The sequence below is a fragment of the Denticeps clupeoides genome, chromosome 5 (assembly GCF_900700375.1).
Source record: "Denticeps clupeoides chromosome 5, fDenClu1.1, whole genome shotgun sequence".
Taxonomy (NCBI): Eukaryota; Metazoa; Chordata; class Actinopteri; order Clupeiformes; family Denticipitidae; genus Denticeps; species Denticeps clupeoides.
The window spans coordinates 28,624,735-28,644,033 of record NC_041711.1 but is presented as its reverse complement, the minus strand read 5'-3'; the positions used below and the strand labels follow the sequence as shown (position 1 = coordinate 28,644,033).

The window sequence follows — 19,299 nt, the reverse complement described above, 5'->3', positions numbered from 1 at the left end:
AGACGAGCTTATGGAAGGATAAAATGTTTTTTGTTGTTTCACAAGAATTGCGAAATAAATAAATAAATAAATAAAGAACATTAACCACACCCACTGCCCGGTTTGCCCCTTTACCTGTCCAAAGGAGCCCTTGCCAATGAGAGAGTCGATCTCGTAGCGGTCCAGCCACTTCTCCCCGTTCTTCACAATGTAGTCATAGTTGTCATCGTCGTAGCCATCGTTGTACACCTTTCGCTCCTTCTTGGTGCTGGAGTCTTCAGGGGGAACCTGCTGGGCACGCCGTTTCTTCTTTGTATAGTACACCTAGGGAAGGGAGTGAATGGGAATGGAAAGACAGGTTTGACGTTAATTTAAATAAAAAGCTCTCATGGAGCTGCTGGTGTCTCCAAAATGATTGATGTCGCTTCAGGCAGAGACTCACCTCATTGATGTGCTTGTAAGTCTTGATGAGATCGACAGAAAGCTTTCGCAGCGGGGCACTGGCGGGATCTCTAAAACTTGGGGGGATCCTCCTCTGCAGTATGGTCATATCTGACAGCACCTAAAGCAACATAGGCACCACACAAAACATGGTCATGAGGACAAGGCATTAGTTCTTGCACAAAGTGGTTTCATAGACACTTTTCAAACATCTGATCTTGTGTTGAGTAGTAAAATGGGTTTGAAACGTACTCAAATCGGTATGTAGTGTGTGTGTGTGTGTGTGTGTGTGTGTGAGCTGTGCAATGTGATTACTGTAAAGGAACCAGTTGATGATACCTGCTGCTGTTCGGCCATGGAGTGGATGTTGCTGAAGGAGGGGTGGCTGTGCTGGCTCGACATGGTTGGCTCAGCGGGGGAGAAGCCCAAGGCGGCAGGCTGGCAGAGGGTAGAGGAGGGGGGCTTGCATCCTGAGCTGCTTCCACCTTGAGAGAACGGGGGAGAGGGAGGAGTAGCAAGTTTTAGGGAAAGGGAAACCACAGTGGCATGGTGCATCACACATCGTCAACACTGCACTGCAGGGTAAGAGGACACACACACAAACACACACACACACACACACACAGCACATTCAGATACAGGGGGAGAGACCCAAACTTGTCCAAGATGCACAGAGAGCTCAGATCCTTCACTAATCCATCATGAGGACAACAGCAGCATCGTAATCAAAGGGCTTCTTATTCCAGGTCTCCCCGCTCCTACCCCTCTCAATACAAAGGCAATACAGTACTCCAGTTACCCAGGTCACCATGACCAGCACGGCGCAGGGAAGTGTGTGTGGCTGTGCATGTACAGAAGATGTAAGGAGGAGGGAGAGAAGTGGAAATACTGAGTAAAGGCGAAATGGATGGACAAAAGCCTGACGGCCACACCTTCGAAGGGACAATCGCAACAGGCAAATCTCCTGCGGGATGCGACCATGAGTCTTTATCTTATTCGTAATGTCCGGTTAAGGTGGATGCACTGTGTTTAAATGTGCTTGAGGGTTTGGGGAGAACACGGCCAGGGTGGGTGACAGTGACATGCGTTCAGCTTAATGCCCAGCAAAGACCAGACGCAGCAGTTTGCCACCGGTAGTCTCAGAGTAAACTATTTTTCTGCCTCTGCAGAATTTTGACCCCGCACCGTTTTGTAAGGTCTCGACAGAAAACGCTCAAAACAGATGCGATTTAGAATAGGTTCCAACGGCTGAGGCGCTCGGTGGCCCTTTGACTCCACATACATAAGACGCAGGAGCCAGTCCGAATGTAGGACAGCGGCGCTACGGATTCACACGGCTTTGTTTAATCAAGACGAGGAGAGACTAAGCGATGAAACCGGAGCTTATGCAGAATTAATGCTGCCCCATATTTCGATGGATAAAATTCAGAACTAACTTTTCGGAGCAACCATTTTCCAGAAGGATCCTGTGCAAAGAGTGAACGGAAAGGGACGGAAGTTCTGGTGCTCGGGCAGGAATAGTCAGAGTCGAGAGGTGACCGCAATTACACGTGGCCTGCAAACATGTAGAAACGAGAGATATGAGTAGCAGACGCAGACATGAGATTGATGAGAGATTTCCCCCATGGCAAAAGCTTTTATCACTGCTTTTAGAGCCTGACAAGTGAGGAGTAATGGGGGTGAAATTTATCAACGACACATTACAACTTGAAATAGCTGCAGCGATCAATGGCCGTAGCTTAAACAAAGTGCAAAACGACACATCTGACCACCATCAATCCTGGAGAGTGACGGTGCTCGACGCGATTACATGCTCATAGGAGGAGCATTATGAGCGCTGGCATGGTGGGCCCGCACGAGCACTGGGTGGGTGAGGGGGGCATTGCAAGCGTGTGACTCATTTCAGGACGGTCCCTCTGCATACGCGGACCTTTAGACCGGGTCAGTTACGGTTAATCAAAGCGGAGATCAATACGCCACTGTTTTCTCATCAGACGCCACTGAATAAATCACTCCTCACTTTGTCCGCTACTGTGCAGATGGAGCTAAACGCATGAAATTGCTTTTAAATGGACGGGCTGCATTGTTCTGGTCCAAAGAGCTGCAGTCAGTCAGCACGGCACGGCTGTGATAAACCAGGACAATAGACGGTTTTGATTTAGCCCAGATTCTTGCGTTGATTTAATTAGGCAAGTTCTTTGCCTGGCCTCATTTGGGAGGGATATGACTATTGTTAAGAGGGGCGATCTGCTGAGCAGCAGAGAAATGTCACACTGTGCCTTTAAATGCTGAAGCGAACACATTGAGAACTTCCTGAGTATGACACCCCCCTTCCTCTGCTCTGATTGGCAGAGGCCCCCCTCCCTCTCTGCATGTTCATTGGCTGCCGGTATCCAAGGGCTGGCCGGCGAGGTCTCTATAAATAAACCTGGTGGCTTGTGCTGTATCAGCAACCCTTCCCACAATGCCGCTCTCGCCCTCCCTCTCGCGCTCCTTCTCTCTCGCTGTTACCTCACTCCCTCGCCCGCTCTGGGTGATATGGCTAAAACATTCAGAAATGTTCTCCGTGAACGGGGAGGACGAGGCACAGATGCAGATGAAACGGGTTTGGGCCGGAGACACGCCGATGCGCAGCGGCAGCAGCTACGTGGATATTGATCGCGTCTGAGGCGACTCATTTACGGCACAGATCATGAGACACCCCCCCCCCCCCCCCCACCATGAACTCACAAATCACACCCCCTCCCCTCCACAGCTGACCATGTACAGCTGCTAGCTGCCAATCAGCATGTCACCATGGCAACAGACCAGCATACTCCCTGTCTCTAAGGAACAGGAAGGGGATGGTGGGGAGAACAGCTGAGTGCCTCCCCGCCCCACCCGCCCATGTCCGTGTCGACCCCTATCTCATTCCCTGTTAGGGTAATGGGAGCAGCGATGCCACAGAGCCAAAGTTGGACACGGGATGGGCAGCTCAGACTGAGAGAAAGAGGGAGGGAGGAGACGTAGAGGGCAGGGTCCACATACATTACATACATATTCACGAACATACTTACATGTGCAAACTATTGTGCAACTTTATGTTCTTATTTTATTACATCCGGAAGCCCCGGAGCGAGAGAAAGTAACAAATAGTGTGCGTGGTTGTGCGCATGGGGACAAGTGCCCACAGTCTGGGTCAGATGAGTGCAGGTCACGGGGGAATGGTCATGCTCCCGAGCCTCTCTGCCACTGAGGGACAGGCACAGCTGATGCACCCACATGCTGCACTTTCCCATCCACGTGTGAGGAGCAGGTAGGAAACAGGAATACGCGGAGGATAAAAAGGCCCAGCATCATCCGGAAAGGTCCCCTGTGTGCTCGGCCTGTCTCTCTCGGTCCTTCTGCACTTTTAAAACTCAAACCAGATCTGACATTTAGACATGTGCAGTACAGTCATGCCAGAGCAGGCACAGTCACTGGCCCTCGCAATCGTCCAATCAGAGGGCATATTCCCTCTGTGCTACCAAGCTGACCGTCACTACAGCATTCAGAAGGGTGTCCAGGCACTGCAGAACCGATCACCACTACACTAACAATGCTCCCCACCTCTCTGTGACTCACCCATCTACGTGGCATACGCGTTAGGCGCTCAGATTTTACGTCACAAGGCACAACTTCCGCTACCACCTCTTCTGCATTACAATAAAACACTGTGTATTTGTTATACACAGCACAGTAGTCTTTTTTTTTATTTATTTGGAGCTGGGGGGTACAGGGTTTGGGGGCTACGAGACGGGAAAGTGCCTCGTAACCTGCTTGTGCCGCACAGTCTGAGTGAAAACTGGGGGAGGAAGAGGAGGAAAGATTATTCATCCAAGGATGAATGAAGCCAAAGCACGCACGATCCGCCAGCCTCCCAACCCTTTATTCACAGAGCGAGAGAGCGAGAGGAGTTTACAGAAACCTCTGCTGCATCACAAATTCTGAACTAGCAACTAAGAGCACCATGCTCTCGCCGGCATCCAATGGTGATTCAGGGAACTGAAATAACCACCAATGAAAGCCCAGTTTAAGAATATAGGATTCAGAACTTTGAGTCATTGATGTTTTTTTCCTTCCTCGCTCCCTGTTACATTGAGTCCCATTCTATCTGACGTCTGCACCCCAATACGTGATTTTAAAACCCTATCTGTAGCTGGACTCCGGTCCCTACCACTCCTGTTGTGAACTTTAGACAGTCAGCTCTTCATAGCTGAGTCAGACACTTTGCTATTAATAAAAAGCCATCTGGGTTGACGTCTCAAACAGTGATACTGGTGAACCAAGAGCTCACAGCTCACAAAATAAATATATGCATTTTAAAATAAGAAATAAATACAAACTCTGGGAATAGAGATTGAATGATGCTTGGAGCTGTGGGCTGTTGCCATCCCATCCCTTTTGGACCCTATTAAAAAGCAATCACCTCAACACAGTTATTGGTCGATTTGCACTGTGCATGTTCTGAAATAATGGGTGCATTTGGTGCAGCCATACAGCTAAAGTCACTTAAACTTAAAACTTCGTCAAGAAAACCAAGACAATATGACCTAAAGAAAATCAGCTAAAGGGCAACAGAATTGTTGGTATTTTTCATATCATGATTCAAAGAATTGGGATTCGGGTTCCCAAAGGCCTCACAATTAAAATATACCTATGGTCTATATGACAGCAAGACACCATATAAATAAGATTTATGATCTGTTTTGAGAGGGTTCCCACTGTTTGCACATCCTCGACCTTAGACACTCATTCCATGGTCAGAACACATCTCCAGACATTTGGGGGGCTACAGAATAGTTAATACACAGTGCATGCTCCAAACTGAGCTGCTTTAAGGAGCAACTTGTGAAAAGACAACACAGGAGAATGTGGAAGTGCTAACATCACTTCTGAACTTCCAGCCATCTCTAATGTACTTGAGAACGTAACAAAGGAATGAAAATAAGAAATGAGAGCAAGAGAGATGCTAAATGTTTAATGTGCTTTCCGTGATGAAACTGGCTATGTCAGCGTGGATACCATGAGCAATACACAGCAGGGGTGGAGAGGAGGAGAAGCCTAAACAGGGGGTCTGTTTGTCTGCCAAGAGATGTGGGACAGCGGGGTTGGACTAGCTCTTTGGTCACGCAAGTGAACCAAACCCCATGTACAGATGTTATGCTGGAACAGACTGCTGCCATGCTTCCTCTGATGGTTTTTAATAGAGTTGCAGTATATAGAGTAGGCTTGTGCAGAGTGTACTAACTTACATTATGAAAGAATAAATGTTTATAGCAAGATACAAATGCTCAAACGCCACCATGACAACACACTCAAGTTGAACATACTCATTAATATACCCTTCATTGCAGTGTATTAAAATCCAGATTACAAATGACTGATTAAACAGGGTAACACAAAGCAAGCAGGTACATAACTTCCACTGGCAAGACGGATCTAGATGCTATATAGACAAGCAGTCAATGATGTATAAAGGATGGCCTATTATTGCAGCATGGTGAACCGAAGAACAGATTACCATTTGCTTTGTCCTAGCTAACTTGTGTTTCACCTTTAGACCATGCATCAGTGCAGACACCAAACATCATCAAAGGGGTGTTCAAAGTGCAGTGTTTGTGTGAATAAGCAGTGTATACCTTTCACACAGTCCAAACTCCACTAAAAAAAGAATGCAGTGCTTCACCTTAAATTTTCTCAAGGAACAAACTGGTCTGTAAGTGGGTTTGTTGTTGCAAATTAGAAGTGGTCACTACAATGAAATTACATATACAGAGCTTGCAAAATGCCTTTCAACAAGTGGTCTATTTGTCTTTAAGACAGCAATTCAGACCTCTAAAATCAGTTATGTGCACATAGCTTGGCTAGTCCAACCATGCTGAGGTGACAAAAATAGACTGAAGAAAAAAGAAAGCTGGTTGGATACATGGATATAAATAACATAGCATAAAAATTAATGGGAAAATAGCTGGTAAGTCACCCAGATATCTAGGTCCACTTAGACTTTATTAGTCCTGCCTAACCTCATTACCCCCAACCATCCTTACTAAAAACCCTGCCTCAGTTCCAGAAGCAATTACAGAATGAATGTTCTATATTTACTGTAGCGGCACAGGGGAAGAAGGTGACAATGGCTATATAAAAGAGTAGCATGTGCACATCTCTGAACACTGATATTGGCTGCATGTCACATTTCTTACAGATAAGGGGAGTCTGGAATACGCTTGGGAGCCGGAAAACTTCAATCACCCCATTCATTTGAGAAACTATGTTAATTACAGGACAACTATTGTTGGAGCCAAGTTTCTCAACAAATCATACCAATCAGTATTGCCTCAAAGGGCAGATTTGTTGAAATGCACTAATGGGCAACTCCAAACCATGACAGCATTGGCTGTGAAAGCAGTTTAACTGAAACAGACCACCTTTCTCAATCCAATTTCCATCTCAATGTGGTACAGAAGAATTGAGATGGCTATAGGAGGGGCAGGCTGAATTGTCTTAATCAGTACATAAATATGGGTGGCTACAATAACACTGAAAAGGAAGGCTCAACATATAGAGAGAACAGATACATTCTAAACATCTTTCTTGGGCTTAGGATTTTTCAAAATCCGGGCCAATTAAATTTGTAACTGAAGGGGCTATAGACAACATGTTTAGAAACTTTCATGAAATTATCCAATTAACCAATTACATCTCAACCGCATTAACCCACTTACTGATTGCCAGATGACAATCCTTAATGCCTGTATGGCATTGCAAAGCCTGATGAATACATAAGTACAACAATTCTGACTTTTTGTCACTTTATTTCACATCTGTGCACTTGGTCTCCCCAACATCCAAGCCTGGTTACATGCACCCTATGAAGTACCTTAAGTAAAATACCAAAATAACACTACTTATTTTGTGAGTTTTATTACACAGTAACTGTATTATTATATAAATTAGGCCTAGAGCCAATTTCACTGTTACATACTGGAGAACCTGCCGTACCAATAATATAAATAAGTCAAACAATGCTGAAATATTCCCTTTGGCTGTTAATCATATTGCCAACATCACCGGAACCTTTAACATATGAAACACTCGAGGCCAGGCCTGAAGATCAAGAGCAGTCAGTAGCTGGAAGTGAATGTAATTCCCACAATTGTTTGAAAATATGGCACTTGGGACAATGGTGGGAAAAGAAGAGGTAATACACAGGGGGTCTCTAAACTGTGTGAATGGTTTGGTCAATTCATGTCCGCTAAAACAAGTAATTGCCTCTTGAATGGTTTAGGATTCAATCTAATGTGGAAATCTAATTAAATGATTCACATTATTTGGAGCCTTGTGAGCACATACGAGACTTAAGATTTACCTTTTACCCTTGAACTTAATCTTCGGCCACTGACCTTGCTGCATCTGATTTCTCACTTCACAACTTTAAAAAAAACCTGCCTGCCCCTCTAGCCACACAAGTGTCCTTAACCTTAAAGAAAACAGCTATGCCACTGATTGTGATTTCCTCCTCTGCATCTCATTTTCATTTTGTCTGTGGCCTTGAGAAAGGACAAATTGTGCCATCAGTAAAAGAAAAATGCAAACATGTAATCAAGCAAGCACTACTAAACTCTATATAAACCTGCCCCTACACAAACCTGAGAACATGGCCTACACCGCAGTTCTTCCACTTTGACCTTTGAGATGTCACCCTTCATGAAATAACTAAAATGGACAGTAATGCTGGGGGTGTCAATAAACACATTTCAACAGAAAACTAAGAACTATTAAATGAACAATAACACTCTCACATTCTCAGAAGGATGGGGTTCTGCTATCAGAAATTAATTTGCAACTTTGCATGCTTGGCAAGGAACTGACTGTTTATCATGTGTGCTGTGAAGTGTCATACTAACTTCTTGTTGGCTTCCGAAGCAGGTGAGACTGTTGTAAGTAGCGACTCTGATCCGAGTTGCCCATCCAAGGTTCAGTCGGCAAATTTGCGACCATTCTGTTAGAAGGCTGCGGCTTCTCCTCCACTGTTGAAGTGATCACCATCGGAAATGTTTATGTGGGGCTGTGGTATCCCAGGAATCAAGTCAATTATGTTTATCCGTTGTGTATCCCAACAAAATTATTGGTGGAAAATTTCTTGACACGTCAAGTATAGAATCCTTGCCACATAAACTCTCACAGACGCTTCAGTCCAGTATCATACATCCAACAGTAATAGAACTCAAGTTTGAACCATAAAGGCAGGTATACATATAGGTCTGACTTGGGTTTACCACAAAAATACTCTTCATCTACTAATAAAATCCTGAAGCAACACAGACAGAAGGAACAAAAAAAGGCACCTTCAATTGGTTTCCAAACCGATTCACTTCTGTCTTTACTATTCCCTTTATTACTATGGTATTTCTAAGGCAATGACTTGGGTTTCAGGCAACAATGCTCACTTGACGAAAAATATAGGCTATATTTACGTAAACTATCTATTCATTTGCTATATATTTCATAGACATACTCTCTCTTAATATAGACATATAATTTATTTGTTTATATAATAACTGCTCTATGGGGATAACTATATTTGGTTACAAAAGTTTACTTCACAGGTAATGTACTTTCATTGTCCCATCAGTTGAAAATATGGTTTGCAGTCAAGAATGAAAACTAGAATCTTCTTAAGCCACCAATCCCACTTGATTTTTTTTTCTCCTTCAGTCCAGATAACTCAGCAGCTGACCAGGGAACAGGAGCTAAACCTGGAAGAGTTGGGAGGCAGGGGGTGGGGGTGGGGGGGTCTCAATTTCCAACACCATTTACCCCATCACTCTCCCTAAAAATAGCAATGGCTTCTTAGATTCCGGATAGGTACCCTACAGTGAATTAAATCAGTCCCGAAAAGCAGGTACGTGACAACAACCCTTTAACATTCGCTTGAGGTCCTTGCAACCAGTGAAAACCGTTGTAGCTTAATCCTGGATCGTGGCAGGTAAAATTCAAAAGGTCGAAAATTGACAAAAGAAAAAAAAAAAAAAAGGAAAAAAAAGAAAAAGAAAAAAAATTAAAAAAAAAAAAAAGCACTTTGTTGTTCCCACCAGAAAGACAGGCAAGCAGCCCACCCCCCCACCCGGAACTAGCGAAGTCTGCAGATGTCAAATGGTGACCTTATGTGCTGGCAGGTCGAGAGAGGGAGGGGTTGTGGGGCAAGGAGCTCAAAACACGGATGACAACGTAAAGCTCGTGATCATCGCTTTCCTGCGCATGAAGAAGAAGAAAAAAATATGATCGAGCACGCGCATGCAAAGACTATAATAATAAAAAAAATTATATATATATATTTTTAAGAAGCGGTAAAAGTGCAGTTGTGCACGTGAACTATCAGGCACACGATATACAGTTTCTCTCTTCTTCTTTTTTTTTTTTTTTTTTTTTTTTTAAAAAGGGGGGGAAAGCACAATCTTGCCGAGATTGGTGAGAACTAGTCCACGGATCTCGGGGATGAAAAAACAAAGTTCCAGACAAGGGGTCGCGGACAAGGGGTATCCGGGTTTTACACAGGCTCTGTCGGCCAACAGAACGAAAACATTACACCCGCCGCTAGCGTTTGTTTCGTCGACGGCCCGGTCTGGAATATTACCGAAATTCCACAGAACATGGGTCCAGGGTATCCTTTTTGTCGGGAGGGGAGGGGAGGAGTAATGACAGCTGACTTCTCGACAGCAAAGTAACTAACTGTTCGCGCTCCCGTTACGCATTCTCCAACAGTGACGGCATAAAAAAATAAAAATAAAAACAGCACAGAAAACAAGAAACGTTGCAGGCGAACAGCTCGGCGTCTACTCGCAGTCCCACGGCAGCTGAAATCGCGACTACGCGACGCTTTTCGGCGCTGCTACTCCCATCGTGTGAAGCTTCCGTGTAGGACTCCGCTTCTCCGACTCACTCCCCGCCAGCGCCGACCTTCCCCCCCCGCGTTCTTCTTCTTCGTCTCCTTTAATATCTCTCCCGCAAGGACCACGCTCCTCCGAGGTAATTTCCAAGTCGCGCAGCTCTGGGTCACGTTCGTTCTTCTCCCGCTACGACTCCCTGTTGAGTAGCCTCTCCGGCCGGCTCCGGATCCACACCCTGCAATGAGGATTGTTCCAACAGCTTTTCAAGCGCGGGGGGAGGAGGAGGAGGAGGAGGAGCAGGATATCGGAGCTACACTCCCGACAAGAGCCCTGGTTGACGCAGCTCCACACGCATAAATGTTTTAACACCCCAAAGTAGCGGGACTATCGGGAGTCATGGAACAAGTGCGTGGGAGATGACGCGCACTCTCATCTGAACCAGGAGCAGCATTTCGCTTCCTTCTTCCCCGATCAGCTGCGCTGTGACCAGGCCCGTTTGTCTCCATTTACAGTAGACGAGCTCGCCGGATATACCACCACCAGTCGAGATGAATTAAACCAATTTATATATACATACATAAAATAAAATACACACGGTTATATAATACACAACACACATCCTATGCATAATTCATCTGCATTAGTGCAGCACATACTGAGCGAACAAAGGGGGAAACTACGACAACAAACGTTTTTGATCTACACACGTGCGCGACTGCGGCCTGTATTTACATGGGAAACGTTATTAATGTGCACTTGGTTGCGCAGGGTCTCTTTAGTCGCGCGTCCTCAAAGTTTATTTGAACTTTTCTGTGCTAAAGCGCGCACACATCGGAGCACCCCCCCCACACACACACACACCACCACCACACCTCTCCACCCGCCCTCGAGCTCGTTCATGAGCTTCTCGCTCTCCACCCCCTGCGTGCGCGTTCGTAGGCTCTGTTGCTATCCGACGCCACGGCAGCTTGAGCGCGATTGGACAGACGAGGCCTGCTAGGCCGCTCTGATTGGGCCGCCGGCGTATGTGGGCGGAGACAGAGGAGCAGGCTGCCCTGTCCCCTAGCTTCTCGTCTCCAAACGCACAGCGGAGGCAGAGTGACGTGCCCGCGGAAATGGCAAAAGACTTCAGGTAGATTGATAGGGGAGGGTATAAAACAACAGCGAAAGTAAAAAAAAAAAAAAAAAAAAAAAAAAAAAAGATGGTGGGGGTCACGTGCACACATAAGGTGAAAATATTGGATTTATGCAACGACTCTCACAAAAGCACGCCGGGCTTCAAATAACTTTGTGACACCGCTGAACACTTCCAGAAAGTCTAGGGCACTTCATAACACACGGCATCGCGCAGTTGTACAGAAACGCAAAAGGTCAAAACAAAAACGTATTTCGGCCACACACAGGATCGCTGAAAACATAAGATCGCGTTGCACACACGACCAAAGCAAACAAACGAATTATCTGTGCACGGGCCTGACCGCTGACATTTCTGTTTAAGTAAAACGATCGTGCACGATCGTGCTGTACGTAAACATATTTTTTAATGTTGTTCTAAAATCCAAGCACATATATATATATGATCTTGATTGGCGGATTATAGTTGATCCACGTCGATAAACTGGCCTATTAATCAAATGTAACCTCTGGAGGTGGTAGAATGACTTTTTACTTATGAAACGCGTAATTGTACTCGGAATTGGACATGACTTCTTGTGACGTGCGTCTCGAACAACTTTGGGGAAAAGGCGGTGAATGATCTGGCACGGATCTCGCGGAATGCGTGAGAATAATTCGCGTTGACATGCGTGGAAACGCGGTGGCATCGGCCGTTCGTGGAGAACTGCGTGTCGAGAACCCCTGCGCACTCAAGTTAGCCCTCTCGACTCTCCCAGAACAGTGTAGCAACTGGAGAAATGGGAGGGCATGTACAAAACGAGGTTAACTATGCAGTCATTCATGTACAGTAGCCAGTTTATGTGTGCGTTCCTGTGCCTCCGACCCACTCCTACAGATTGGAGGGGGAACCAAAAAAAAAAAAAAAAAAAAAAAAGTCCACCATGATTTTACTCTTTACACAACTTGGTTATTATAATCTTTTTTTAATCGCTCGAAGCCATATAAATTGGTCAAAGTTCGCTTTCCCTATAATGACAACAATAAAACACAGACGTTTAGTGAGGAGGGGGATGGACACACCCGAAACCCAGCGCAAGGCTATCATGCTGAAGCCCGGAGGAGTTCATCTATTTATGAAGCGGCTTTCGCATAACGCTTATGCATAATAACAGCCACCTCGGTCATAAAACAAAGAAAACTTTTTTTAATCAGATTATTTAGGGACAGTGCAAACATTTCTGTAAATCCGCCCTTTGTAGAAAGAAATGTGACTTTTCTACCGGCAAGAAGATTTGGGAGGGGGTCTTATCTATATACATATGTATGTATGTATGTATATATATAATTTTTTTTGTGTTAAATCTATTCTTGAACGGCAACATTAATATAACGTATGCACGCGTTTTGCACGAAGTCCAGCAAAGCAACTTGACTATCCCGTATTCCCGGGATAGACATGCTGCCATTCCTCTATTTTGATTGCATATGTACAAACACACAGATAAATATATAAATGTATATGCGCGTCGGTTCTCGAGAGGGAATGTCACTCGGTTCCAATAAATCACGTTTGCAAAGCTCCCAGACACCCGAGATTAAAAACGCAAGGCGAAGATTCCGGGACTCACGTGCCTTGCAGCAAAATTCCACCCGGCAACTACACACTGTACCATGGTAACAGCCCTGCCATTGGTCCCGGTTGCGTTTTGAAATGACCAATGGGAGGGCCGGCAGCGGGTGATGCGTGTTGCTAGGTAAACATGATGCAGTGGGAAGATACGGTAGTCGAACTCCACTGAAGAAGCTAGCGAGCGCAAAAGGAACGTCGGGGTAGCACAGCAGCGAATTACAATTACACTGCGGGGAGGTTGCCGGGGTTGTGTTTCAGCTTCGCTAAAGCTGGATTTTTTTTTTATGAACGCATAGAGCTCGGGTCCTGTTCCTTTGCCCAAACTCTCGCAAATGAGAAACACCCTGTTCCTTTTTTTTTTTTTTTAAAGAGATAAAAGATGGTGGTCAGTATCAACAAGCCATATGCACACTAGCCATATTCCCTTATATGTCCTCACCTATAGAGACAATGTCCAAATATATGTCTGTGCACGGGCCAACTGCCTGTTAACCAACAGCAAAATCTAAATAAGGTTACATGTGCAGTCTGACCCCTTGGTCCTCAAAACCTCAAAAATAGACACCTTGTGTCCAACGCAAACTTTTCCCCCCATGACTATATTAAGATCAACATTCTTAATTGTCTTTCAGAAAAACAGGTGCACAGTTCACAAGAGGTCAAGTTTTTAAAAACTTCCCTGTGCCCTGAATTTCATTAGTAAAAGCTGCATTAAATTCTCAAAGACGGAACAGATGCACACATACATCAAAACACTTCTTTCCAGTTGTGCACATCAGTACCTTGAAATCTTAGAACAAAACCTTATTTGGCAAGGGACACACTAAAGCAGCATTTCCAAAAGCGATGATACACATGGCAACTGAGCCCTTGAACAACAACTTCACAAAAAGAGCAGTGCAATTTCTCAGCATAGGCTATATATTGTACACCCAAGTTTGAAGTTACGTGTGACAAAAATGGTACAATGTTGCTACTGCCATGCAGTTCTGCCAAGAAACCGAAGAGCTGAATGAGTCAAGTTTAACATTACAGTAGTTAGCGGTTTATTCCAAAAATAGTCCACAGGCAACCCAGGAAAAGATGGGTCTGTAAATAAACCTTTGGGGGACACATACACCGTCCAGGGCCTTGTCCATTTGTCCAAATAATTACTACAATAACAAATGGTTCACTTTAGTTTAAAAAAATCCACTGACAAGAGGTAAATAAATAATAATAATAAAAGTAATTTAATTGGAACATACCAAATTTACATACAAACCTCACAGTGCAATATATCTTATTTCATACCTGCAGGTACATGTACAACTTGTGAGCTTACATGGGGTAAACTCTACCATTTAGGTGTTGAAAATCATGCCCACTTGGAGCATGTGTCAAGCAGAGAGCCTACACATGTCGTGTGCTTATGTCTGACCCTTTTGTATAGAGAGACACTGGAGAATCCCTACTGTTAATCCCTGATGAGGTTCTCCCTCCTACTCCTCCTCATGCCAACCCTCCCTCAGCATGACCTTTCACCTGAAAAGCACACATCCTCTACATATACCAGAGAGAGCACAAGCTTGTTTCCTTTTTTTTTTTTTTTTTTTAAATGTAGTTTCCTTGGGACTAGAGTTCCTTGCTACTGACAGATCGGTATGCATTTGTCTGCTTGGACGCGATATATATATATATATATATATATATAAAATGGACAGTCCACAAAAAGGGGATTATGGTTTACTTTTCTCTTAAGGGGTCAGGAAGAGTTTATGGTGAGATCAGGTTACTTCTGGGTTATTCCCACAAGTGTCTATGGCAACAATCCAGGTGTGACCCCACAGCAAAATGATCCATGTGCTACCTTGATTCTGGCTGTTCATCTGGAGGTGGGAGACACTCATTCTGTGTCTGTAATATGCTGATTATGAACGATTCTCACAGGAGAACAGTATACTACCAGGTCAGGCTAAAATGATAACTTCTGGGGTACGGTGGCCCCAGCTCTGATGCCTCTAGTGTGCAAATATTGTAATTACACCACACACTTTTACAGGCAGAGTCTGAACAGAAATAGTCCAGCTGAGATTAATGGTAGTTGAGAACCAGTATGCTTGAGGTAAAATGTATATGAAGCAGCTCTGTGTGCAGAACCAGTCAAGAAACCAAAAATGAGAAGGCTTACATGTTACAGGAAAAACCAATTCCTGCACAGGATGCTTCCTTAAACAAAAGGAAGGAAAGTGAACCACAACAGAACAGAAAAAAACTGAGGTTTGAAGCCTAAATGCCATGTGTGATGTAACACAATCAGCCGAATAAGTTAAGAGCCAATGGAGATGCCAGAGGACAAACCCATTTAAAAATCAATCCAAAATACAGATAACATATCCTGACCCATCTGGATTACGACTGAGTTTCACAGTTGGTTAGAGAGATAATGACACCCAGTCTGGTTTAAAAATATTGCTCTTGAAACACTCACTCACTATCGGTTACCACTTATTCTTAATCAGGGTCCCGGCTGCCGGAGTCCATTCCAGGACCCTGGGCGCAGGGCGGGGCTCCAGCCCACTGCAGCTCTTGTAACATGACAGTATATTAAAATAAATTACTGAGAATTCAGAGATTATTATTATTTTTTTTTTTTGAATAAGTATTACAGCTAATAAAACTATATTCGTGTCACCTGTTGATCACCACCACATTTCCCGCACAAGTGAGAATTTCTCGTTGTTTAAGTTCTGACAGAGTGCCAAAAGGCCTGTGTGTGAGTGAGAGAGTGTATGAGAGAGAGCGTGTGCGTGCACAAAACACACAGCCAGAGTTACAGTCCCTTGCTTGAGAAAAGGGGTGTGATTATAAAATAGCATTGGCTGCTTATCACAATGGTGGGTGAATAAAGACAGTAGTCACTGACATAATATCAGGTGAGTGCCTGCTAATTAATGTTGATTGTCATTAGACATGGCCTCCAAAATATTAATAATCTCTCTCTCACGCAACCACCAAAACAGCTTAAATCGCTTAAAATGCCCTTTTCTACTGCAAAAGTAAAACATTTGGAACTGGTACAAACTTGTCTGGAAAAAGACCCAAGTTTAATTTGGCCCTATGTACAGTGAGGAAGATAGTAAGCAATATAGTAAGCATGATCACTTTATTCTGTTTACCATAAATATAAACATAGTTTGCTTCAACATCTTTGACTTTTTGATTAAAAAATGAAGGTGTAACAAGTATAGTATATGGTTATAGTTAGCCTAATAAACTTCTCAGAACTGTAAAAATGATCTTTTTTGAGTCAATTTTCTAAAAAACCTATTAGGCAAATCATGGACATTTCAAATCAAAATCTCAAATGGATACCAGTAACCAAAACTGATTGGATCATCATTAGATCCTCCAGCAGGACAAATATATTAATCAAGTGTCAAAATAGTTAGCTGACTATGGAATCCAACATCTTCCATGACCACCTCAATCCCCTCACCTGAACTCCCTTGAAACCTGCCTTGAGCTGAAGAGGGTCATAGCCTGTATGATCTGGAGAGATTCTGTATCTGTGTTCTCCAGCCATATACAATTCTCTGAACAAATACTTTTCAATTAAATTAAGTAAACTAAATATTTAAGTAAAATAAACATTGGAACATTTTTCAACATGAACATCATTTACACATAAGCAATCAATTAAGAGCCAAATACCCTTTACTTAAAGTAACATAGCTTTGAAGCAATCCAAGCATTGCTGTATAATGTCTCAATCATGATGCCTGAGCAAGATGCAAATACACAAATACAGGAAAATCAGGGACGAACTGTTCTACAACAAAATACCTACTTTATTTTAGAGGTGTTGAAATTAATCTCATAACTGATGCATTCCGATGCATCCATTGGTGTTTGCTGGGTGCTGTTTAAAGCGCGCCTGGATTTCGACAGAAAATTACGCCAAGAAAACGCTGCATGCAGTGAACGAAGCCTTAACTCTCACCTCACTGACTTATTTGAAAAAAAAAACAAAAAAAACATGTGAAGTAATGTAGAAAAAGTGATTAAATGAATCAATAATTGAGGCATTGATAATCATAATCAAATTGTGAGACTAGTAAAGGTTTCATAACTCTATATGCACACATACAATAAAAATATGAATGATTATGTATACACATCAGTCTTTTCATTCCTTCAACTGCACCATATTTCTGCATTGCAACCAGCTCATCCTCAGAACACACCCAAGATAAACTGCCCATAATCTTCCAGTGTTGGTTATAGTTTTCTATGAAAACTCTACTTTGAACTAAGGTTGGAGGACTTCATGAACATACACCCATCAATGTGTGCAATCATAATCCAAAAGGATGATATAAAATCTGCAGGGCTAGTCTTACCTGTGTTTTCAATCAGCACAGTTCAAAACGGCTTTTTCTTTCTTGCCTTAAATTAAGTGAAAGTTTTATTAATGCAATTCATATTGAACACTCATTTTGGTCTTTGAACATTGCAGTGTTAAAAAAAAAAAAATACACACATGGATTAGGTGAATGTTAATGCTAGAGAGACAAATAAGGTATATACACTTCCATATCACAGAAACTAATTTCATTTCCTCTGGTAGAACCCACTAAAGACTGGGAGCAGTCCATATGGAATATGCAGAGTTTGTAATGTGTACAAATGTTCCCAATCTTTCTAAGGTCTGTGAACTCTGGCAGTAGGCTCAACTCTAGGCTCATTCCCTGCTCCATCTGATGCTAAAACAAAATCCACTTCACAGGACAATCATTTAGAGTAACACTTCTCACTGTTCTCACATTGTTCCATCATTACTCTCACTCCTGGCCCATTTTTCTCCTCAGCCGCCGTTCTCTTCCCATGCCTCCTATACTGTGCATACGATGTGATTAAGCTTCTGTTAAGCCAGGCATAATCTCTAGGAGCTCCGGCTATTTAATTCTTGCTGTGCCATCTTAGAGCTGGCAAGGAGACTGGCAAGGGGTATGTGCAGGCGTGCAGGCATGTAGGCACATAAGACAGACACTTTGGCTGTCACAGTCAATGCACAGAGCTGTCTCACACTCCCACAGAGACAACAGGGCTTTTTACAAACACACACACACAAAACACAATCCCTCACTCACACGGACAGAGTGCAGACTCATGCGGACTCGAGCGTCGGTCCACGCAAAAATCATGCGTGACACACGCTTAAGTGTACAAGTACCACACCGACAGGCACCAACGCACGCGTACACACAGATGGACGGTCACTTGCACATGGGCATCAGAGGAGACAGACAGACGAGCTAGCTAATGAATTCATTTGGCTGACACTTTTAATCCAAAGCCACTTACAATTTGTGGAACCCATTTATGCAGTAGGGGTTTATCTAGGGCAATCAGAGTAAAGTGCTGGGCGTTGCCTATGGCCAGGCCAACCAGAGGGGGCACATGCACACCAGCACCTGCCAACCCCCAACCCCTTGGGGCCTGGGATTTCCGAATGAAGCTTCAGGAATTCTTCCTCCCCAATATGGTCTACAGGTAAGGCTGGGAGATGTAGCTATAAATGTTATGATAATTCAGTGTAGCAAAAGCAATTATTTTTTAAAATCATATTACACGTCTAAATCCCAGGTATTTGTGGTTATGGTCAGAACATGACCTGAAATCTTTGTTAAAGTGAAGCATGTACTAACTCCAGCGGTAAATGTCTCTTCAATTCAATTATTTTACAGTACAGGATATAAAAATGTACTGTACAGCACTTATTCCACAGTGGAAATACGGTTAGTACGATTTACCAAAAACACACCAAGCCCCTCAGTGTGCAAAGTAGTGTTCACCTTTCAAAAAATATATTATATTTTTAAGCAATCTGAATAATCCGGAGTGGTCAGGACATGGTATGTCCCTGCATGCATGCTGTACGCTACATGAATGGGCAGGTGGGAAGAGGGCAAAGTGCATCCAGGGGACACTTCATGGAATGCATACTGGACTTGAGTTAGGATACCCATCCGGCAGCTGGAACATCATTGCACACTGGAGACAAGCCACCAGAGATGGCGATGCTGCTGCATGTCGTTACATGGTTTTCAATGCAAAGCTGCTGCTGCCGCCGCCGCCGCCTGCATGGCCTCTCCTCTCTGCTCCTCTTCCCCCAGAGCTGACCCACTTTTAGCTCCCTGTGAGGAGAAAGTGACCCAGCACTGTCCCCGATATAGATCCTAT

The 19,299-nt window shown here is 43.8% G+C and overlaps 1 protein-coding gene across 4 annotated transcripts in view; it reads right to left on the bottom strand.

Annotated features, from left to right (window-relative positions):
* dyrk1b (dual-specificity tyrosine-(Y)-phosphorylation regulated kinase 1B) overlaps positions 1-19,299 on the bottom strand; it is a 33,098-nt gene that overhangs the window by 6,044 nt on the left and 7,755 nt on the right. For 2 of the 4 annotated variants that reach the window (XM_028979855.1, XM_028979856.1), the window contains exons 1-4: positions 8,346-9,452; positions 760-905; positions 422-541; positions 115-303 (exon numbers count right to left, since the gene is read on the bottom strand). In XM_028979855.1, coding sequence (XP_028835688.1) covers positions 115-303; positions 422-541; positions 760-905; positions 8,346-8,487 — 597 coding nt within the window. In that variant the 5' untranslated portion in view covers positions 8,488-9,452. Of the gene's footprint in view, positions 1-114; positions 304-421; positions 542-759; positions 906-8,345; positions 9,453-19,299 lie in introns of those variants that run through there. The other 2 variants (XM_028979858.1, XM_028979857.1) reach the window with 1 other exon arrangement.